General features: G+C 40.3%; 1 protein-coding gene across 7 annotated transcripts in view; it reads left to right on the top strand.

Moving 5' to 3' along the window:
* The window catches only part of Rasgrp3 (RAS guanyl releasing protein 3), an 83,940-nt gene that overhangs the window by 38,523 nt on the left and 20,685 nt on the right, over positions 1-24,732 (top strand). For 4 of the 7 annotated variants that reach the window (XM_031355716.1, XM_031355720.1, XM_031355715.1 and 1 more), the window contains exons 2-9: positions 7,980-8,177; positions 9,488-9,590; positions 11,735-11,797; positions 12,274-12,405; positions 13,699-13,846; positions 15,134-15,307; positions 15,711-15,827; positions 18,172-18,447. In XM_031355716.1, coding sequence (XP_031211576.1) covers positions 8,108-8,177; positions 9,488-9,590; positions 11,735-11,797; positions 12,274-12,405; positions 13,699-13,846; positions 15,134-15,307; positions 15,711-15,827; positions 18,172-18,447 — 1,083 coding nt within the window. In that variant the 5' untranslated portion in view covers positions 7,980-8,107. Of the gene's footprint in view, positions 1-4,952; positions 5,086-7,979; positions 8,178-9,487; positions 9,591-11,734; positions 11,798-12,273; positions 12,406-13,698; positions 13,847-15,133; positions 15,308-15,710; positions 15,828-18,171; positions 18,448-24,732 lie in introns of those variants that run through there. The other 3 variants (XM_031355718.1, XM_031355717.1, XM_031355721.1) reach the window with 2 other exon arrangements.

The raw sequence follows: 24,732 nt of genomic DNA, 5'->3' as shown, positions 1-24,732 counted from the left end.
AGTTGCCTAGAAAGTGTGAGGCCCTGAATTGAGGATGAGTAGGGAGAACGGGAGAAACTGGCAAGGGATCACTCAGAATTCATCTCGCAAGAGTTCATTGTGCTTTAGTAACAATTAAGTAAGGAGATTTTAGGTGCATTTTCTTTACTGCTGAAATGCTTGGGAGGGACAGGGCCTCTGGAGTGGATTTTTGGGAGGTGAAGGTTGTCAATAAGGCTCTCAGAACAGTGACTGCCACAGAAAACATTAAAAAATGGTCTCTTCTCCATGTTCTTCTCTTCTTTCTCTTCCTCCTCCTCTCCATCCTCTTCCTATTCCTTCATCATTACCATCATCAAATTTGCTCTGAAATAAGTGGAACAATCTAAGGAATGCAGGAATGTGACCACTATTTCAAGTGACTTAATACCAGGTCCTTCTAGAGTGTTAGGAATTACTGTGAGGACCATCAAGATTGCATGTTGAGATGAAAACAATGATTATATATGTATATATTATATTACATATGTATTCATATTGTATATGTATGTGATATGTATATATGATATATATATATATATTTCTTCATATATATATATTTTTCTAAAGTCCCAAATGTTAATTTCTGGGGTAAAACCTTTCCTAGCTACTAGCCTCATTTCTGAATGTTATTTTCAGTTGGATTATGGGGTGGTCACAGTAAGACATAATCCTTGGGTGTGATGCATGCATCTATCTGGATATCCTCCACCCTCAAGTGTCTATAGCCTGTGTGCCTGACATCATTTCATGCTCAGCTCCTTCCAAATGGCAGGAAAGTACCCTTTAGTTGGACTTTGGTGTTTCATGGTTTATTGCTAGAGCTTCCCCTGGACTTTCTTATTCAACTTGCATAGCTAGTACTAAATGTGGTAGTCTAACCACTAGTGTTAAATATCAGCAACTAGGAAAAATCTCATAGCTGAGCTTTGCTATTTTATTGTTACCCCGATCCCTGCCCTAAATGCAGCACAGTCTTGTGAGTGAGATGAGCTCTGAGCTGCTCCTGTTTGGTACTTGGTACCAGTGTTTCCCTGGACTGCCAAGCCTGCTGTAACAATGGAGCTTGTTCATCTATAGACAATATAGCCAGTGATACATGCTTAGGAGTCAGCACAGGGAGCAATGAGCACATGCTTTCCACAGTGCCTAGAAATGGATTCAACAGGCTAAAAGGTTTATAAGTCATTGGGGGGGGGGGGTTGCATATTTTGGAGTCAGGCCTGTACTTTGGAAATTAGGAGTAATATGCTATTTGAACAATCAGTTCAGCCACTTTAGGCCTATACAATCTTATTTATGCAGTACATAATAATTCTTGGCTTTTATTAAAGTAGATATAACATATATATTCCTCCAGCATTGTAACTTTCATAATATATTGCCAGAAATAAGTGGTATTTCTGCAAGCTATTATTGCTTTATTTTTTTAATTCAGGCAAAATAATCTCATGAATATTAGTTAATATCCTATTGATTTAGTAAAATATTATAGAAGGAAATGATACATGAACAGAGAGCACATAACTTAAAACCCAGGAAAATGTTATTAAATTAGTATTGGCAAGAATAGAAAATAGTTTTAGAGTTGAAGAATATACTGTTTTCTATAGCTATTCCTGTTGTCATTATTAAATGACCTTTGGACTAAAGTTTAGCCACCCGTAAGTGTGGGGACTTTATTGTTCATGCCATCTAATGTGGCCCATGTGCAATGATTTGCCCTTCCTGTAAGCACACGGGCCAATTCTCTATGTTCAAACTCTTCCAGTAGATCTGTGACCCAGCCTGCTTTGACAGAGATGAGAACAAAAGCAATGAGCATGCTGGGAAGAACGACTGAGGGGAGGAAACAGGGTAAAAAGAGAAAACCAAAGAACTGAGGAATGGACTTGAAAGCACTGGGATAGAAGGCTAAGGTAACAAGACCCAAGTTGAAATAGCCAAAGGAAAAAAATCTCAAATCTAACTTGAAAGTGTAAACTGGGAAGAGCATAGCAGTGCCAGTTTGAAGTTTTTATTTATTTATTTTTAAATCTTTTTAAAGACACCAGATAATGAAGGTACTGGAGGGTTAATGGCAACCAAGGAAGTAGGAAGCCTGGTTGGGAAGAAGGTGAGCATGGTGAGGGTAACTAAGATTGTAGTTGCCAGATGGAATCACCTGAATCAGTTCACATGGTAAGAGAGAAAGAATTTCTCTATTATTATCTCTACTGATTTCCCTTGGTAGCTTAATGTCCTTGCTGCCCAGCCAGGCAAAGAGAGATGAGATGTTAGGTAGCACCTGTGGCAGCCCTGCGTCTGTGGCTTAAACTTGCAGAAAGAGCATGACTATACCAGAGCAACAGGAAGCCAGAACCTTTCCTTAAGAAGAGAATGTCGGGGCTGGAGAGATGGCTCAGTAGGTAAGAGCACTGACTGCTCTTCCAGGGGTCCTGAGTTCAATTCCCAGCAACCACATGATGGCTCACAACTATCTATAATGGGATCCGATGCCCTCTTCTGGTGTGTCTGAAGACAGCTACAGTGTACTCCTCACATATATAAAAATAAACAAATAAAATCTTAAAAAAAAAAAAAGAAGAGAATGTCATATTAAGTTGTTTCAGAAAGCTCAAAATAATTTCAGAGACATCACACAAGTGGAAGCTACGATGGCATAAAAGACAAAGAATACTGAAGGTCATGGCAAACATCAAGTTTCTGCTACTGATGAGAGTTTGGGTATCTTCTTAAGTGTCTCAAGTGTTCTGTTGATAAATCTCAGATCTGTATCTATCATAGCCACGCAAGAGCTCCTTTAATATCTAGTCATCAAAATGAAAAAAATCTATCTACCTCCCCGCTCCGCCCCCTGCCATATCTGCACCAAAAGAGGTAGTCTTCGCTTCCCCAACGCCAGTCCCTCCACTAATGCCTGCATTCATCGCCTGTCCTGCCAGGAGCATTATGTGAATTAACCTCTCACTGACTTACACTTTCAACTCCTCCCTCTGCTAACTCTTAGCACTTAATCTTTCTTAAGTCTCAACTTGGAGTCTCTGACAGTTATTCGGATACAGCTTAAAGTTCCTTGAGTGTTGTAGACATTGCTAACTCAACATGGTCAAAGTGAATGCATCATTTTTCTCAGTGAACTTTCCTGTTCGTTGAGGAATGAACTCAATGAATGCTCCTCAAGCTTGGAACTGGCACTATAACCTGGCCCAATATCCAGGTAGAAATGTTGGCATTCTCCTAATTTCTGTAAATTCCCCATGATCAACACGTCTACCTTATTGGATCTATTTTCAATGTACACTTTGTAATTGCCTATTTTTGTCCTTCTTCGGGTTAAAACACCATCCTCTCTTGCTTGGATGGTTAAAAATTGTTGCCTGTGCCTTGCACTATTCGTTGCCCGGCCCTACGTGCCCTTGGGGGTTGGAGGTGAGGTGGCTTGGAGCTGGAGCAGGTGAGAAACACTGCCCCAAATTCGTCTGAGCACTGCTGCAAACTCCTTTAATCCCTTCCACTCACGCCCCATTGGTCCCAAGAAAGCATCTCTTCTGAACAGCAGTTGCCTATTGGCTAGCATTGTCTGCACCAGCAATCTTTGGTTTCTCAGGCAGTCCTCAATTAGGTCCTCCTGCAGGAGATGCTTTTGCAGCTGCAGGGTGGAGTGGGGTGGGGTGGGGTGGGGCCTGACATTTACGTAGAGGCAGCCCGAGTTCCTGCTACAAAAAATGGCTACTAAATATTTCCCCATCTTTTTTGATGTTGTTTAGACAGCAAAGTGCTGAAGATTTTTGTGAACATTTGGGGTCAATTCTTGCAAACTCTTATATGAATACTTCCTAGAGATAAATATACAACTGAAGTAGAATTTTAAACTATGTGCATAGAACTTAAACAAAACCACGTGAGTTGTTTTATGACTTTTTTTTATATTTTTGAATTTCTTTTTTTTATTAGATATTTTCTTTATTTACATGTAAATTTCTCCATTCCTAGTTTCCCCTCCAAAAAACAAAGAAACAAACAAAAACAACAAAAACAAGCCCCTGTTGCCTCCCCCCTCCCCATGCCTGCCACCCCACCCTCTCCCACTTATTGGCCCTGGCATTCCCCTACACTGGGGCACAGAACTTTCACAGGGCCAAGCTCTTCTCCTCCTATTGATGATCAAATTGCAATCCTCTACTATACACATGCTGCCAGAACAATCAGACCCCTCTATGTGCAGTCCTTGGTTGGTGGTTGAGAGCCTGGGAGCTCTGAGGGTACTAGTTAGTTCATATTGTTGTTCGTCCTAAGGGGCTGCAAACCCCTCAGCTCCATTGGTCCTTTCTCCAACTCCTTCATTGGGGACCCTGTACGCAGTTCAATGGATGTCTGTGAGCCTCTACATCTGTACTAGTCAGGTACTGTCAGAGCCTCTCAGGAGATAGCTATATTTAGGCTGGCTTGCCCTTCCTTCAGTCTCTGCTCCACAGTTAATCTCTGCAACTCCTTCCATGGGTATTTGGTTCCCCCTTTTAAGAACGAGTTTTACGACATTTTTAAAATTAAATTCTATCCATTATTTATCTGGGGTATGGATGGCCCACATGCTTTGGCATTTGTGTGGAGATCAGAAAACAATTTTGTGGGGTCAGTTTTCACCATTTTTACCTGGATCTAGACAGTTGAACCTAGGTCACCAGCCTTTCACAGAAAGCAATTTTACCATCTGGGCCTTTTCCCTGCCAATTGACTAAAGAAAGCATGCCACCAAATCATTATTTTGAGGATGTTCCCCTCTTATTTGATTTTAAGGTTGACGTTCACACCAAATTTCCTACACTGCGTACGTAGACCTTAGGGAGCACCACTGAAGGTTCTTCGGCCCCAGATAGACCCTTTAGGGTTCCACTTACTAACGTGGGCTTCTTTTCTGCTATTGTCTTCAGGTTTTCCAGAGCCCTTATCATTTGAGTTGAATGAACCAGTTCTTCAGTCTGCTTCCCCCATGCCCTTCCCAGGGATGACAACTGCCCTTAGCATCTTTTCAGACCTGGAACTCTATCTGTATGAAAATAGATTGTAAGTCTCTTTAAAACAATCAGTTACAATTACATAAGAAACAACGTCAAATATGCCCAGCAAAACAGAAGAAGCACACCATGACATTAGTGAGAGCTATATTTTTGCATAAGACTATAGGTAACATCTTGCCTCTCTGTCCACTTGAAAGCATAAATGCCACTGTTTTTACGTGGCGGAATCTTTGTTTTTGAAAAGGCATTTGTAGACACAATAAGGCCCACATGAATGAAATGTGATTGCAGGTAAATGTGCAGGGGACAAAGGATAAGTGGAGACTCAGACAGGCTTTAGTGATAGTGGAAGCAGATGGTAACCTAATAGTTCAGTCCGCTTGCCCATTGCATACCAGATTCTTCACTATTCACACATACTGCTCCTAAAACAGTGACAGGTCTTTAGTACAGGTTATTTCTAACTGATTGTGGTGAACAACATTTCCCAGGCAACACAGGAATCATTTTATACTTGACCTACAGCCATACACCACTATTTCCAGCTAGTTCTTCAGTCTCACCTTTAAATGTACTAATGGAGCTTACATCAGAGAAAAATCGGGGAAGTGCTGTATGGAATTCTTATGACCTGTTAAGTATAAAAGGCTGACAGAATTTTCTAAAGCTAAGTCAAATTAGTGAATCAAACTGAAAAAAGGAAAAAAACAAAATGTCTTAAATATTTGTAGGGCCTCTAGTTCTCACACAAATTTGCACTTTGGGTAATTTTTATTTTATTCATTCATAAATTCATTCATCCATAAATTGGTAAATTTGGCAGAGTCTATGGAGAGTTATTACCTCAGTCATTCAAAGAAAGGCAAATTCTTGATGAGAGTTAGGGTATGCTGAGTGGGAGGTGTCATGAGGGAGAAGTGATTTTCCTTTTAAAATTAAATTCTATCCATTATTTATCTGGGGTGTGGATGGCCCACATGCTTTGGCATTTGTGTGGAGATCAGAAAACAGGTAGAAAACAGGGGTAGTCTGGAAAAGTTTGCTGATAAGCCAGCTTTGTTGTGGGGTGTATGGGCTGCACATAGCTTTTTGAATCCCTCCCCTGTTCTTTTCAGTAAGCTATTCTTTTTATCTTCTGAGGCTGGCACCCTAGGCATAAAGACATGAATATACAGAATGAATTGACAAGAAATGTGGAACACACACCCCTTTTACCATTTAGAGTTAAATGCCCAATGAACAGACTCACTCAAATGTCATCCTGTGGTGATGCCAGTGAATGAATGCAAGTATGCATATGGACGCTAGTCATTTCCCCCTGTGCTTTCTGCAGCTGACCGTGAACCTGCTGAAGGCGAGGACAGAGTGATTCCTTCCTTCATCTTGGTAGCTTTTGTGACTAATGCAACACCCGATGCTCAGTGATTGCCAGTTCCATAAACAAACTTGAGAGGGAAATAAGCATTGAGTGAAACAGCTCACCACAAGAGTCCGTGATGACCTCATTTATGCACTCTACCATCCAAAGTGAATAACGCTTTGGAGCATTTGTTTCTCCAGGTCCTGTGATGATCTGGCATCAGAGACTGGCTCTATGAAGTAAGGTGGTGCTGTCTCTCCAATGGGGACACATTCCATAACCAACTTTAAGATGTTTAAGAACCCAGTTGCCCCATAACATTCTCTTACTTCTATGACTGACAATTGCCATTGTATCCTCTTTCTGAAATGGTGTGAAAGAGTAATGCCCTTCATATTAGATTAGGGAATGCTGTGGTGACAGCTCACGCTATTCATACCTAGGGGAGTCATAGGAGGAAAGGGGAGCCCAGAAGTAAGTTTTATTTTATTACGAGGATTTTGCTCCTAGGACTGAAAGATGTTGTAGTTTGGATTAAATTGTTGAGTCTCTATGAATTCCACAAGTTTATTTATATCAGTAGAGAATAATAATTGGTATCTCACGGCATCAGTATGAAGGTCTAATCAATAAAGCTGGGTAAGATTAAAGCTTCTGTCCTGCTTACTGCATCAGGAGGTTGTTCAATAAACAATCAATAATGCTTTTTACTGTGGTACTTTGAATGAGAATGTCCCCATGGACTCATATGGTTGAATACTTGTTCCCCAGTTGGTGGAACTGTTAGGGAATAATTAGGAGGTGTGGCCTTGTTGGAGGAGGTGTGTCACTGGGGGTGGGATTTGAATTTTTAAAAGGTCACACCATTCCCAGTTAGCTATCTTGTCATCTATAATTGTGGATCAGGATGTGGTCTCAGCTACTGCTCCAGCAGCACACATGCCTGCTGCCATGCTCCTCGCCGTGATGGGCATAGATCTAACCCTCTGGAACCATGAGATTTTCTTTTATAAGTTGCTTTGGTCACGGTGTCTCTTAATAGCCATAAAACAAGTAACTCAGACAACTACTCATAGTAATAATGTTACTATTAGCAAGTTTAAGAAGTGTTTAGAATTTCTGCTTATAGTTGTTGAACTATACATGATCAATGAGGATGATGCTTACATACTTATACATGATCAATTACATGATCAATGAGGATGATGCTTAAACTCTATTTGTATCTTAAAATGTATGTCCCTAAATATATCTGCAGTATCATTAAATTAAGTAAAAGGTGTAGTATTCCTAAATGCCTTATTAGGTAAGAATATGAAGAAAGTGTAAGATATTATTTTAAAAATTGTTTAGCTGCAGAAAAGGATGCCGTTTAAGATGGAACACCTCTGTGGTCTCAGGTCATAGTGCATGCTAAGAGACATTCCACCCAGGTATTTTATTCTCCTGGCCATTAAGATCACCTGTCAACTTGATACTTTTCTTGTAGAAAGTACAGTCAATGGCTATTGGGTGGGGAAAGATAGAAAAGCAGTCCCTTAATGTGGTCTAAATTGAGCCTTTTCTTCTTGTTCTTTTAGAGCGTTCGTATAATTAAGAAGGAACATAGCCTGACAAAGGGCAAGAGAACCACTGGCTCATACAGATATGGAGATAATCTGCCTGCTGCTGGAAATGTCTCCAGGTTTTTGACAACGGCTAAAGAATCATGGGGTCCAACGGCCTTGGGAAAGCGGCAACACTAGATGAACTTCTCAGCACATGCATTGAGATGTTTGGTAGGAGCTTTTCCTCTTTGGTCCCTTTGTGCTTCTTGATGCTGCCACTTGCTTCTGTTCATATGCAGGGTCCTCGTGGAATAGGCTTCAGTGTCTGTCTTGGTGTCTGAGGGCAGACCTACTCCATCTCTGGCCTCTGTTTCTTTCTCTTCACTGCTCACAGCTCATACTCCAGACAAACTACCACTCATTTCTGGAACATTCCTTGGGTCATTTTTCACTTCCATCTTTTTCTTATCTCAATGGAATTCTCTTTGAGGCCATCAGTTGTCATGCTAGATATTAATAATTCCTAGCAACCTTTCGGAAATGGTGCTTACTTCCCCCACCCCACTTCCCTGTATATGTTCTCATGCATATGGTCCATGCTCATGGCTGTTTTGTTTTTTGACTCATGTGTCTTTGTGTGTGTGCCCTGCACAATATACAATAATATTCATTTGTATGTATCTTTTGTCTACCACAGCCATGAGCCTTTGTTTTGCTATTAGTCTATCTATTGTATCATTGAGCATTGGAGTCACACGAGATAACTTTGTTTAATCAGTTTAACAATTTAATTTGTTTAATTGATAGAAATCAGAAGTAAGCCAGAGTAAAGCTATTGGATAAAATACGGAATAACTATGGCCAGCTAGGTGGCTCAGCTTTTAGTACTGGCAAGCCTGATGGTCTGAGTTTGATTGCCAGTGCTCACATAGTAGAAGGAGAGAACCAGTTCCTGAAAGCTCTTCTCTGACCTCCACACATGAAGCACCTTCACTCCCATAAATAAATAAATGCAAGATGACTGCTCACATTTGAATTTCAGATGATCCACATTTTCTGTATGCCTCAAATATTCCAAAGCCATACTTGTTCTGACAACTTAATCATTATTTACTTTCAATTCAAATTTACCTGGATGTCCTCAATTTATATTTGCTAAATTTAATCAGTTTTAAGGCAGAAGAATGGTGACACCCATGTGCCTTAGTTTGCTAGGAAATAACAGCAAAAGTATGAGGTAGTAAAGACAGTTTTCCTTGGGAGCAAAGAGATGGCTCGGCAGTTAAGCGTGCACACTGCTCTTAAGGATGACAGAGTAAGTTCCCAGAAAACATGTCTGATGGCTCACAACTGCCTGCTACTTCCACTAATGCTTTTGGCTTCATGTGCACGTTACCCACTCCTGTGCACATAATTAAAAATAGTTGAAAATACATCTTACAAAATATAATGGGGGCTTGGGAAACATTGTTGACACTGTGATATTAAAAGAAGAAAAGATTAACCCTGGCATCTCTTCATCCGTTTTTGATTTCTCTCAGATGACAATGGAGAGCTGAATGACAGTTACTTGCCCAGAATCTTGCTACTGATGCACCGATGGTATTTATCCTCCACTGAATTGGCAGGAAAACTCCTTTGCATATATCTTTTCAAAGGCTGTGCAATGCTTTTAGCCACAAATCAAGTTTTGTACTTAGATAGGGTGTCCATCTAAAGCCAGTAGGTTAAGGTAAATAAAGTCTTATAGAGTTGTTCAGCTGTTTTGAGGTTATATAGATGTTCTATGAGACAGCTGGATGATGGAGCAAATCTTTGACTCTATGCTGGGTGTTTGGTTGTGATTGAAAATATCAGTAAGATGTGAGGTGGAATAGGAATGGAACACTAAGAGTTCTTAACTTGTCTTTAACATTTTGAGTGGTAGTGTAATGAAGGAATATTTAATGCACTCAGGACCTAATATTTTATTTCTGTGATGACCACAAAGCCTAGCTTACATTTTACATTTCCTCTTGCTGGTAAGATACACTGAATGTTCTAGAACAGTGGTTCTCAACCTTCCTAATGCTGTGACTCATTAACACAGTTCCTCATGTTGTGGTGACCTCAACCATAAAATTATTTTCAGTGCTACTTAATAACTGTTATTTTACTCTTGTGAATAGAAATGTAAATATCTGATATTCAGGATATATGATATGCATCTCGACCCATAGGGCATTTTTGTTTGTTGTTTTGTTTTGTTGGTTTTCCCCTGTAATTTGTTGATTGCTGATAATATTTGGTTTTATTGACAAAAGCAAACAAACCAAAAAATCTGTACAAGGCTAAAAATTAAATTTTCACGTAGTTGAAAAATCCCATTTTTGTAGTAAGAGTTCCTTACTGATTTTTGTGTATAATATGGTCCTGAAAATGATTAAAAGGTGCATGGATGATAATACAAGCAGTCTTACAGCCTTAGGAGGTTTATTTCCTAAGATCTGTGCATGTTGTACAATCTCTAAGTGTGTTTTTATATTCTGCCTTGTATTCTCTGGGAGGTCCTGTATGGCCGAGAGCATGTTTGGGAGAGAGAGAGGAGCCTGGGACTTAGAAAGTCTGCCCAAACATTCTTGTCTGCCAAGGCTGCCCAAGCAGGGTGAAGCCTTCGCTCTTCACGTGTCTTCCTTCCATTTTTCTACAACCTCAAGGGATAAGGGGATGTTAGACAGGGTGGCGAGACACTCACCCTGAATGGAGAGCCTTGGAAGTGAGCAAGGTCTCTGTGTCCATGGGTCCCACTCTTGATGGGCAGAGTGTAGGGGAAGAAGAGGGAGTTAAAGCACTTGAGCCACACATGGCCCACTGAGTTCATCTACAAACAGCACTCTTATTCTTAGTGAGCTTGCCAGTGCATGAAGCACAAATACCGAGGACTATTCAGGCACGCTCAAGCATAGTGTGGGAAATTTCAGATCATATGAAAGTTGAAGACTGATGCTTTCCTCTTTGGATTCTTTACCTACTCCAGGCCCACTAATCCTTGCTACATACCGTAGGTGTATTTGTTAAAGGAGAACCAGTGAATAGAGTTAAGAACAAATAATGCAACATTAACATTAGAATACTTGAACATGATATTTTAAAATAGCAATGAGATTAAAGTACTTGTTATATACAAAAACAATCCTAAATACAAAAATCTTTTTTAGCTATAATGGTGCTTCTGGGTACTATGAATTTTGAATTGTGTATACTTTCCAGTGAGCTTGTAACCACAGTTTGTGGTTGTTGGTTGGCAAGTACTCGGGAAGGTACAACTAACTTGTAAGTGACTTTTCACTCGCCCAAAAATATATCCCAGAGCATTAACAAGCCAAGTTTGACTTGTGTGTGGACATGCTCACAGCCCACTCCCATGCCCATTTGACTGTCTCCAGGTTGAGTTCACAACATCCACAATTTTGAAATCCAAACATTTCCTATCTTGGATTTTTAACAAATTTCGTACTTATACCATAAGATGTCAATAAACAATGGCACCCAAGTCTAAAAAGACACTGCTTTGAATGAATGTCCATTTGACTATAATCACATTAGTTCAGGAGTAGAGTTTCCTCCTTGTGGTATTGTTGGCTCTCCAAAGGTTTCAGACTTTGGGGCATTTTGCATTTCAAGGTTTTGCATTAGAGGTCCTCAGCCTGTAACTCAATTGTTGCCTGGGATTCTTGTAAATTATTGGAGCAGTGTAGGCTAGGCACACGCGAAGAGAAGACGTGTAAACATTTTCTTAACTACCCGACGTATCGGAATGCCAGTGGAGAAAGCTGTGATGAGTTCCGACTGAAGATCTGCTATTTCATGAGGTAAATAAACTTATAGATTTAATTTCTCATAGCTTTGGGTTCTGGAATTGTCAACCAATCCTGTTTTTCCTAAGCAGTGGTACTTCTCCCTGTCTTTGTAACTGTTAGTTCTTCTCTGTTCTTGGTGAGTAGTGTAAAATTTACCTTATGGACTAGAGATCAAGTAGGGGCTAATGCCTTAGAGAATAAAACCAGCTCACAGATCTGGTAGATTCCATCTTTTCTACTCCTTCACTGTATACATTGCCAGAGATTTAGAGGGGGCTCCCCTCAGCTATGTTCTGTAGTAAGTCAGGAAGAAGTTAGGGTTTGCAGGATCTTGGTTCTTGAAGAAACAGTAAGATTGCTTGGGATAGGAGCTGTCAACTTGGAACTGTGGTACTGGATTCAGTGTTATATTCAGTTTATAAAATAGTCTCCAAGCATGGTCCAAACAAAACCTTCCTGTAGTCAAAAGTCCTTTCTTTTCCTTTCAGGTACTGGATTCTGAAATTTCCTGCAGAGTTTAATTTGGATCTTGGTTTGATTCGCATGACTGAGGAGTTCCGCGAAGTAGCTAGTCAACTAGGATATGAAAAGCACATCAGCCTCATGGACATATCCAGTGTGTAAGAGTGGCATAAGTCTTTTGATCTTTGTGGGTCCATTGCTTTGGGGAAGGGGTAATAATGACCCTGCTTGACTGGAATTGCCACTGTTCTAGAAAGAAGCTCCTTCTTTGGAAACAGCCTGGTTGCAACGAACATAGCTATATCAGATACTATCTATCTCTCCAAGCTGCAGTTTGTAAAATGTCATGGTACCTTTGTGGGATTATCCTATGTTTTAAAAGGACACAAGAGAGCACAAGAAAACATTTGGCACATAGTAGATGCTGAATAGTTACTTCTTGAATCTGAATTTAGTAAATATTTCCTATGCCCTAGCTACTCAGATCACCACACTGGTTTCTCCTAGGAGCCTATCAGAAAACAGTCTTGGGTTCTGCCTAAGCCTTCTGGACTGGAATCTGTACCTTAACAAGATCCCTTTGTGATTCATACTCTTCTTCAAGTCTGAGAAGCTCTTGCTCTGCCCCAGTGCTTCAGAGACTCATCTGAGGTTCCACAAACATTGACCTTAGTTGTATCACTGACTGGTCATTTCATTTAATACTGATTAGACTCATTTAATACAGACCAGTTAACTCTGCCAGGGAAAGTGTTTTAACCCTAGGTCTGATTGTCCATATTACAATTATATATTGTGTCCCAAGCTGGCTTGAAATTCATTATGTAGCCTAAGCAGTCCTTGAACTTCTGATGATTTTCCCATCTTGGCTTCCTGAGTATTAGGATTACAGATGTATGTCAAATATACATATTTTCTGTTTTAGGCATTCTCTTTGCCTGGACTGTTTCAAGACTGATAATGAATGACCAGGGATGCTTGTTTACAATGCCTGTCATTGAGATTCATTTCTAGTAAATCAGTGTTTCTGGAAGTGAGATATAGGTCTTTGTTTTCATAATGAGTTTTTCAGATAGTCTATACAATGCTCAGGTGTAATAAACACAGAATCATGGTTGTTTCCAAGTGCCTTGAGTCACCATCTATCTGCCAACAAACTTCTGAATTTATAGGCCTATCCCTGATCTCTTCTTGATAGTTCAGAACTTTCTTGGACACAAGGAGTAGCGAGTAAGAGATTCATGATGGATCAGGGCAAACCTACCGTGCCTAGGGCAACCAAGTCTATTGGCAAAGGGTGGGTGGTTTTCTCTTCAAATATGGAGGACAGGGCATGTATTGCACACAAGCCCCTGGCAATAGGCCAAGAGTTAGTCAGTAGGTTAGTACCTTCCTATGTATGAGTGAAATGTGTTTTCGGCATGCTAACCAGACTTGTTCTTCTTTCACAGTCCTTCATATGACTGGATGAGGAGAGTCACACAGAGGAAAAAAGTATCAAAAAGGGGAAAGGCCTGTCTCTTATTTGACCATCTGGAGCCCATTGAATTGGCTGAGCACCTCACTTTTCTGGAGCATAAATCTTTTAGAAGGATCTCAGTAAGGAACTTGACGGTTATTCTTCCAAGGGTAACAAGCAACGTGCCAACTTTCCCAAGAGCTATGTGTTCATACTCCCAAGTGTTGGCAGCCTCTGCCTCTGGGCTGTGTTGGAAATGTGCCCTCAATTCACAAGAACAATCCCTTTTAACCAAATATAAATATTATCCTATCTTTAGTTTATGGCTCAGGAGCTATATTTCTGCCACTATGTTCAATTTCTCCTTTCACAGAATTAAAGCATGATTTTTCTAAATATTCAGCAGAGACTTAACTATTCAAGGTTTATTTAGTTCAAGAGACTCCTCCAAGTAAACAGTTTTGCTGGGCTTTTTATTTATGGCAGTGAGGGTTGGGAGTGAATTAACGTAGTTTGGTATCTATACAATCCCTAAATATGAAAATAGGTTGAAAATTAAGAGTTGTAGGCTTTGAGGAGATTTCAATATTAGACGGTCTCTTTCCCAGAGATGGATGTCCTGACTTAGACTTTCCTCCCTATGCATCTTGATGGACCCTCATTCCCTTTCTATGTTCCTTTTCCCTTCTGCTTGCCTTCCTTCCTCAGCTACAGTCTCATCAAATTCCCCTTTATTACAATCTACTTCTTTATAGTGTTTCCATCAGTCAGTTACTTTGATGTATCTCGTGAGTTCAGGTGAAATCATCCCTTCCTAAGGACCCTGACATAAATCACACCACTGCTGGGAAGCAAGATGATTTTTGACTATAACATGGATTTATTTCCTTTTTTAAAAAGTAACCTTATTTTATTTTTTCTATCTCCTTTACACCTTGAAATACTAGAAGCTTATTGTTTGTTGAAAGTATTATATTCCATCTATTTCCTGTTCTTTAGTGTGTGTCATTGTATCCTAAATGTGCTTGTTCTTTGGTGTCACTGGTAGAATTGAAAATGGGAACCTTAGTTCTTTTTGTAGGAAATACTGACCCTGCATGATCCATTAATTTTCCCAGGATAATAACCTATGTGGATCTTAGGATTCAGTAAGCTTGAAATTCTCTGCAATATAACTTTGAATTTCTCCCCTTCTTTCCCCTCCTCTAAAGCACTATAATTTGTGTGTATCTGAATTTTGAAATGCAGTAAGATAGCCCATTAGAGGAACATAGATATTGAGCTTGAAAGAAACCTCTGTAAATGCAAAATGGAAGAAATCACCACATTGTATAAAAGGCTAGCTCACTGCTTTTATCCAACTGTGTAATGTCTGATTTTGTGAAAACTCCATTATAGTTTAGAATCTCTCATTCTTCTTTTGCCAGTTCACAGATTATCAGAGCTACGTCATCCATGGCTGCCTGGAGAATAACCCAACGTTGGAGAGATCTATTGCTTTATTTAATGGAATCTCTAAGTGGGTCCAGTTGATGGTTCTTAGCAAACCAAGTGCTCAACAGAGGGCAGAAGTCATCACAAAGTTCATCAATGTAGCACAGGTTTGCTTGACATAATCAGATCTGGGTTTGGGGATTCTATATATTCATTAATTGTATTGAGAAAAGTCATTGAGGAAATTGGTATTAACAATAAAATAGCACTGGACTATTAAACCATGTATAGATATCTAATAAACAAATTATATTTCTCTCACATAGCAAGATTGCTTTTAAAAGGCAATGCTTAGAAGCATTTAATTGTGTTAATATGAAATGACTGGTATTGTATTTTAGAGAATTCAACTTTCATTTCATCTTAAACTCATGTGTGTTTTCTCCCTAGATTCTTGTTATTAAAACTGTGCTCATATTCACCTGAAACTTGGAAAGTCCAAAATATTTTTTTAAAATTCTCATGAAGTATTTGTGTTAATGGTGTTTGTTTGGTTGGTTGGTTTTGTAGAAACTCCTTCAACTAAAAAATTTTAACACCTTGATGGCAGTGGTTGGAGGCCTTAGTCACAGCTCCATTTCCCGACTCAAGGACACCCATTCTCACCTCTCTTCCGAAGTTACAAAGGTACCATGGATTTTTATCTAAATTCTAAGTGGGCATTATAGATTGCTGAGATGTGCTCTGATCCTGGCATATGTTATATAGGAGGGTAGCGTTTTTATCTTAAACCAATGCCAAGTTATATAGGGTACAAATAGAAAGGGAATAGCCCCATTGGCCAAGCCTATCGATAAATCCAGATTACTGGTGGTGGTAGGTGTTACTATAAGAATGTTCTGGCCAGGCTGGTGAGATAGTTCAGTAGGTGAGGATGCTTGCTATCAACCTGGTGACCTGCGTTTGACCCCTGGAACCCACACTGTGGAAGGAAAGAATTTATTCCCAACAGTTATCCTCTGATTGGTATATGTATGCTGAGCCATGCACATGCCCTTCCTGATAAATACATGAATACAAAAAGAAAAAAAATGTCCTAACCAAAGATGACTATATTATAAATGTCACCAAATATTCATGTGGGGTTTGTTTTATCTGATCGGCACTCTAATGTGGAAGATACCCAATGAGTAAAATCAATACCCAAAGCTTCTGAAATGACTTCACAGATGCCTACTCTAGTTGCAACCTTGGGGTACATGGGAGATGCAGAGGAAGGGAGAGTGGGAGGTCTTATATAGAACTATTCAGACTCATAACTGAGTTGTCACAAACAAAAGCATGTGCCTTTAAAAGCCAGTTCACTGGTATTAGTAATATAGTAGATTTTCTCTACTATGTTAATTTGTAGACCAAATCAAATAAACGTTTTGCTTACTGAGCAGAAAGGAACCTTTTCCCTTACACTAACACTTGGCAGGAGTAGGAGTAGGGTGTGTACTGCTTTAACCTTAAAGATGTAAAAAAAATCTAAATTGATTAAATAATGAAGCAGTCTACTGTCTGAGAACCATGGCAGTCCAGTGGCAGGCAGTCTCCAGGAGTGAGCAGAGCTTGGCTCAGTGGCTTCGCCTTCTGACTATCAGGGGTTTGTAGCTGCTTTTGTTCCATTTTTAGTTTTTGTTTGTTTGACTTTTGGCTATTATTAGCCCGCCTTCCCTTCTGATTGGGCTTTGGGGTGCAACAGGACAAAAACTACTCTTCTTGAAAGACTTCTCATTTTCACTTTGCCCTCATTAATTAGAGACCCTCTTTCTATACATTTTGGCCATCTCAAGTCATATGACGGCCATCTTGGACCAATAGCAGTTGTCCGAGAAACACTGGACTGATTGACTTCACCCTCTCTGCTCCTAAACTGTTTACAAACAAAACAGGTAGAATTCCCTTGAGCTCACTGCAGAACCCGTCCTAGGTGCTGGAGGTAGAAACAGCTCATGAGTCATGTGAGATGCTTTTGGAAAGAGAAGACGATGGGGGGAATTTATTAGAAAGTCTAGCTGTCATTCACTAACCAGACAAGATTATCTATACATACACAAGCGAGTAAGCCAGAGAAGTACCATTATTTGGCCTCAGGCTCTACCCTTACCTCAAGTAGAATGGAACTCACTATGGGTTTTATTTTTTTTCTTAAGTTTTGTACTACATTTCAAATAAAAGGCAAAAAAGAAAATTTAAGTTGTACAGAATAAAAAGCTTAGGGGTTATACTGTATCTTTATAAATTATATATTTGAGGGATGGAGAGATGGCTCAGCTGTTAAGAACTCTTGTTAACAGCTCAGCTGTTAAGAGATCTTCCAGAGGTTGTAGATTTGATTCCTAGTAAATGCATGGTGGCTCACAACTGTCTGTAGCTCAAGTGCCAAGGATCTACCAGCTTCCTCTAATATCCACAGGCACTAGAACAGGCAAGCATGTGCTGCACACAGACAGAACACTCACATACATAAAGGAATAACACACACACACACACACACACACACACACACACACACACACATTCACATTCACCCTTTTAGTTAGTAGGAAATTTAAATCTCCAGCTCAGTGCAGCTTTTCCTACCTTGCACTGTCCCAGATTAACCTTCAAGTGACACTGGCAATGTAACTTTCTTAGAACCACGACGGTATTGTAAAATGCTACATGCTTGCCTCTGTGAACTGTAATTTCTCATGACTCTCAGAATCCTAGGCATATGTGATGCCATTTAGCATCTCACAGGTAAGCAGAAATGCAAGATATTTCTGTGTTGTTCCAAAATGGAGCAGGCTGTCCCAGTGAGAGCCAGGCCCAGTGCATTTTTCTGATTTTTTTTTCTCTTGGTTGATAGTTTCCTGAATCAACAGTAGTACAGCTAATATTCCTCCCCATAGCTGAGGAATTCCAAACCACATATTCCAGAATCTGGGAGTGGACAGGGGAGAAAGTTGCTGTTTGAAAATTCTACTTTTCCATCTCTTCCCAGAACTGGAACGAAATGACAGAGTTGGTCTCCTCCAACGGCAATTACTGCAATTACCGCAAGGCCTTTGCTGACTGTGATGGTTTCAAAATCCCCATCCTTGGCGTGCACTTGAAAGACTTGATAGCAGTCCATGTCATTTTCCCAGACTGGATGGAAGAGAACAAAGTGAACGTTGTGAAAATGCACCAGCTTTCTGTTACCCTGAGTGAACTGGTCTCCCTGCAGAATGCCTCTCACCACTTGGAACCTAACATGGATTTGATCAACCTACTCACCGTGAGTCCCAGGGGTCGCTAGTGTGCTAAACAGCACTTTGTATCTTAATTTCCAGTGCCATAGAAAGATATGCTGTAACAATTCACTTTAGAGGGAGAATAATCTGGCATCAGTCCGTGATAAGGAGTCTAGTCTCAGAGGATGAGGAAAATGGAAACTTACACCCATAAGGAGTATGACTTGAGACTGTAGCCTTGTGGCAAAGAAGGAAGACTAGCCTCTTCTTCTGCCAATAAGAACCTCTTCTTGAGGTCTTTATTCCCTAAGAGCCACTTTAGCCCTTACTCTCCTTCACCATACTTGGTCAACTAGTCAGCTCCTTCCTTATGACCTCAAGTCCCCTGCCTCTATTTTGATTGTGAATTCAAAAACTCCAATTTTTTTTGTTTTTTTTTTTGTTTGTTTGTTTGTTTGTTTTTGGTTTTTCGAGACAGGGTTTCTCTGTATAGCCCTTGCTGTCCTGGTACTCATTCTGTAGACCAGGCTGGCCTTGAACTCAGAAATCCACCTGCCTCTGCCTCCCAAGTGCTGGGATTAAAGGCGTGAACCACCACCACCTGGCTTTTCGTCTTTATTCTTAATTTAAAACTTATTTTGTATTATATTTATATGTGTTCATGGTAGGGGAAGGTAGAGAGAGAGGGAGAAGAAGGAGGGGGATGGAGTATGGAGGGAGAAAGAGAGAGGGGGAGAGAGGAGGAGGGGGGAGAGAGAGAGACTTGAGTATATCACAGCCATCATATGCAGGTCAAAGGACAATTTGGTGAGTTTTGTTTTCTCTTCCTACCTGTATGTAGATTCAAGGCTAAAACTCAGGTTGTTGTGTTTGTGTAAGGAGTTCCTTTTACTGCTGAGTTGTCTTGCTGACTTCTTGCTTTTTGTTTTTGTTTACTTGTCTCTTGTTTTCATTTTTTGTTGTTTGTTTTAGACTGGGTCTTGGTTAGCTCAGGCTAGTCTTGAAGTTGTGGCCCCTTGACCTCAGTCTCTTGAGTGGTAGGATTCCAGTTGTGGGCCACCATGTGGTGCTTTTTTAAAGATTTGTCTTTCTAGGGCATTCTTTGTTCTCTTCCACATCAGTAATGAATCTGTAGTGCTTTACCCTGTACTTTACATTTGCCTTAACTGCAGAAGGCATTGCTCTGCATGAGATCAACTATTTTTTTTCTGTTTACATGCTTTATTTAGCACATGCCCAGCACCTTCCACCATGTGCCACCTACCTGGCACAATTAAGAATTCAGGAGACAACGTGAATGCTGTGCTTAGGAGTGGTGAGTGTCAGACAAAAAGTCTGACATCCTTTTGCCATCTGCCACTCTAATTATCTATCTATCTATTTATTTATTTAGGCACTTGTAACAGATTGTTTGGATGGTCTTCAGGTCTAGTGCTTAGCCTCAGCAGGTGTATAGAAGATGACATCTTCCATTATAGCTTGGGTTTTTTGTTTGTTTGTTTTCTTTTCTTTTCTTTTTTGGTTTTTTGAGAGTAGCTTGTTTTTTGAGGAGGAAGGAACATAAACAAATTCTCTTATCCTTGCTTAAACAAGTGAAGGTATGACTTCCCTCTGTGGCTTCATAACAGGGTAGCGTCTGAAACTTGGCTGCCGTTGATGAACTGACGATTTCTTTTGATGGCCATAGAAAATGAAAGCAATGACCGTTCTTAAGCTCTGGCGGCCTAAATCACCTAGGACTGCTGCATTGATAGGAGCCTGGTTCCCAGACTTCACCCACTAGTTATTATAAAGGGACACGGCCCTAAGTAGAATGGTAATATGAACTGTACTCTTAGTATGAAGTTGAAGTGCTCAACACACAGATGTCTTGGGTTTGTGTGATTAAACAATGGACATGAAGATGTTCTCCATTGGGGAACCACCTCACACTAACTCCAGCACCTGCGTTGATTAATCATTTGCCATGTAAATATGTTGTCCATGAATCAGTGCCCAGGGTTGTAGCCACAATCAGACAACAAACCACAGGACAGACAGATGATGTCTGAAGAGAAGAGCCAGTGTGGTCCTCAGTTTCAACTGTGTGACTCCAGACTGTGCTCTTAACCATGAGTATAACTTTATAAGGCAAATACCTACATTTGCGCAATGTCTCAAACTCCTAAAAGACAATGATAAAGTAGGGAAATTAAGTTTGAGTTTTAAGTGCATCAAGCAAGGGAAAGGTCTCTCCATGGTAGAATACTTGCCAGCATGCCCAAAACCCTGGTTCAAAACCCAAACAAACAAACACAAAACCTAAATGCACCAAGCCACATTAACAGGAAGATGTTTAGAAAAGTTCTGAAAAAAATTTTTTTAATGAAAGTTCAATGGTATAAACAGAAACTTGAATTTAATAAATAAAAGCTAAGAAGCAATTCTTTTTGGTTAGAAAAAACAAATGAAAAAAAAAATCATGCCGGAGTATGCCCACCTCTGTTTTTAAGAGCACTGAAGGACAATGTAGAAGCTACTTCACATCATATTTAAGTCTGCATAGCCCAGAGTGATAGCAAAAATTCTAGGTGAAGGCTTGACCTCTGCCTTGCACCTGTGCTCATCAGTCCTGACTGTAGCTTTTTCATCATGCTTCTGTGCTCACATATGAGCTCTACATTTCTATGACTCTAGAAATACAGAATAGCAAAGCCATGAAAGTAAGGAAACATTTCTGCAGCATTGATCATGGCCCACTGACTCCCCTGGACAGCCGAGGCCTGCAGAGCAGTCATGACACCTAAGACTGTTTCTTCTTACATCTAAGGTCATCCTTCTCTCCCCACAATCAAGAACAATGCTCATTACACACAACGGCACATTAATGTTTTTCTTATGTCATGCTGAAGGTAATGTCCTCTACATGAGTCCTGAGGAAGCTTATGTGTTCACTAGAGTCTAGTGTCCACTCTATGAAGCACATACATGTTTGCATTAGAACCGAGTGCCTGGCAGTGGTGGCACATGCCTTTAATCCCAGCACTTGGGAGGCAGAGGCAGGCAGATTTCTGAGTTTGAGGCCAGCCTGGACTACAGAGTGAGTTCCAGGACAGCCAGGGCTACACAGAGAAACCCTGTGTTGAAAAACCACAAGAACCAAGTGACTGCAGCTGTCTGAGGCATGAAAACATGTCCATGACCATAAGCATAGCATTATAGCATTTAAGGGGTGAGTTCCTTTTTCCCCAGGTCAAATTTATGCTCAAAGTGGCTATATATTACTGACCCATATATGCTTTAGCACATTAAAAAATAGAAAGTGAGAAAACCCAAGTTAATGAACAATCATTAGACACCTATTCTGTACATCAGGCTGTCTACCAATGTTGGAAATTTCCATGACCACTGGTTCTCATAGCACCTTCCCCATCCATCTCCCTGGTAAATGCTCACATAGGCCCTGTAATAAATCCTGGGGGTAGGGCGTGGGGGGGGGGACGACAGAAAATGTCGTGCCATTTCTGTTCCTTTCTTTCTCAAAAATAAAGAGTGTGAGATTTTTAAAAGTCTCCAAAGTTTAAAAATGACAAACTTCTGGATAGAAGGTTGGGGAACGCTCTCCCTTGGGTAAGAAATTAGTCAGCATTTGTCACTATAACAAATACCCAGTATAAATCAACTGAATGAAAAGGCTTATTTTGGCTCTGCCTGTTAACAGTTAGCTTCGTTGTGTTGGTCCTGTGGTAGGGCTGCATATCAGTGAGGCAACACATGGCAAAACAAGATCACTCATCTCATGGCTGGGGAGTGGAAAGCGAAGAGGACGTGGCTGAGCTCCCCCAGTCCCCTTGGAGGCATGCTCTCATGATTTAAAGGCTTCTCACTGGGCTTCACCTCTTAATGCCCCACTACTTCACAATAGTACTGAGCCACTGAACAAGCTTTTAACATATGGAACTTTGAAGGACTTTTAAGATGTAAATAAATAATGACAGTTGGCGTTGTATAGACATCTGCTCTCTACTATGGGTGTATTAATAACATATAATTTATTTTGTGTCAGTACAAAATTAAGTAATATTTTTCTCCAACTCTTTCCACTCTTTATTTAGAGAATAACATTTATGAGGAGGAAAAGATTGTGTCCCTCTCTCCATTGTGCCCTTTGTCCCTTGGAACAACATGGGTTAGGTGAAGAGCCAGGAAACATAGCATCACACTATAGAGATTTAGACTCCCTTTCAGGGTGATTCTGGGGACAGCATCTCACCTTGAGACTCCAGTTCATATAATGAAGAGCTCTCAAGGCTGATGCTTCTGTTTCATGATATATGAAACAGACAAATTCTTTTCATGGTATTTTTAGCCCCATCAGTTACGTTTATCATTTTGAGCACATGCAAATAGCTGGAAAGCCCCTATGTTTTTACAGACATGTTTAAAAAAGAAAAGAAAATGAAGAGAAGAGAGAGAAGAAGGAGGAAGGAGGAGGAGGAAGAGAAAAAAAGGAGAGGAAGATTTACTAAACCAATGAGTGTAAATATGATCGTGTGTTTTATTTTATAGTAAGCAAATCTTAATATAAAATCTAACTCTAGAGCCACCTGTACTGACAGGATTGAAGGGTAAATGTGACAGATAATGGATCAGAAAATTGCCCAAATCCATTGGGGACACAATGTTAGACAAATTGGGTCATATTATTTAAAACTGGAAGGTAGACAGGGAAAATCGGTAGGTCCCCACCAAGATCTCAGAGATGAAACAGGGTTGAGGGGGCAGGGCAGAAATGGTATCAGTGGCCCTGGGGACAGTTTTCTCTTCACAGATAAGCAGCATTACATGTGGCTGCTACATTGCCTAGGTGCCAAGCCTGCATCTGTGAGCTTCTAAACAAAGCCAGTGGAATGAATTTGCAGTACCTCACTTAAATCTTCACCAAGGTCACGGGTGGAAAGTTATTACTGATCAGTAAGAAATCAAGAAGCTTAATCACTTGCTCAGGATCACAGTATTGATAAGTAGAAAGAAGACATTTAGAGAAGACCAAATTATGCGTCAGTCTTTGCCCACCTGCCATGGGAAAATACCCCACAAGGATATTTGCAGGAGCATCTCATGGACGTAGTAAAGGTTTATGGGCATTTCTGGTTGGACATCTTGGAGTTGCTGTAACTTCATCTGAGGATGCTGGTACCCATCATCTTGATACTTGGACATCACAGGCCTCAGAGGCAAATCAGGAGGAAGGGAACATGCTTGTCAATCAAAGCAGGGGCTATAACAAGGACTCCGAAAGGAAGACTGCGTTTAAGCATCCTCTCATTATTTATGGAAGCTCCTCCATGTAAGGCCTCCAACTGCAACTGAGGCAAAAAAGGACAGATGTCCTTCCTGCCCACTACCCAGAGATTTTAGGTCCTAAAGAGTGGATAATATTAACCATCACAGGTCCCAATGTGTCCATCAAATATTCTTTTTGTGCATCCTATTTCCCTCTTTTGAATAACTTCTTGGTTCCTAGAAGCATTTGTCTGTGACATGTGAGACTACTCTTTAGAGAAAAGTAAACAGTGTCTATTCTTAGCAAACAGGATTTTCAAGAGCTAGGAAGATTTGGGGACCATTTTATGGCAATGCCAACTTTACTCTTCTTAGGAAAGAAGTTCAGGTAACAGTCAGCCTTCCCTTCCTTTCATTCCTTCCCATTCACACTACCTCTGGAGTCTTTCCTGGTCGCTCCATCTCCAGGGTTCCCTGTGTGTAATGATAATAGTATTAAATACACACACACCAATAACAATAGCAATTCACAGGACAGTCTGGGCTGCTAAATCTTTGTGAAGTACTTTGAATACATTCTTTCATTTGGTCCTCATTGAAGTCTAGTTTGATAGAGACTTGTATAGTTCTTCACGTTTTATAGATGGAGAATTTGAGTGCTAGAGCACACATACCTGGTTCAGTGCTCCAGAATTCACTAATGTCAAATTCAGGTTTGTACGGTAGCTCCATCCACTCTTTGTATTCACTCTCTCCTCGTTCCCAGAATAATTCCTGTAACACTTGCAGAGAGGTGGCTCACTTCATTCTTAAACAGGCATAGAGGTAAACACAATTTGTTTTGTTGTTGTTTGCTTGAATTCTGTTTGTTCAAGTTAACTCCCAGACTTTTGGGGGCAAAAGGCTACTCTTTGCACTTTGGTATCACCAAGACTTTGCACAATGTTCTGAAAACAATAGGGGTAGCTTATTCTTTATTTCCATGTTCTTTAAACTGGTCTTGTACTATGCACTTGCCCAGCATACAGACTATAAATATCTCTCAAATCTCTCTCTCTCTCTCT

This window comes from Mastomys coucha, unplaced genomic scaffold (assembly GCF_008632895.1).
Source record: "Mastomys coucha isolate ucsf_1 unplaced genomic scaffold, UCSF_Mcou_1 pScaffold6, whole genome shotgun sequence".
NCBI classification, from domain to species: domain Eukaryota; kingdom Metazoa; phylum Chordata; class Mammalia; order Rodentia; family Muridae; genus Mastomys; species Mastomys coucha.
This window is presented reverse-complemented; position numbering and strand designations above follow the sequence as displayed.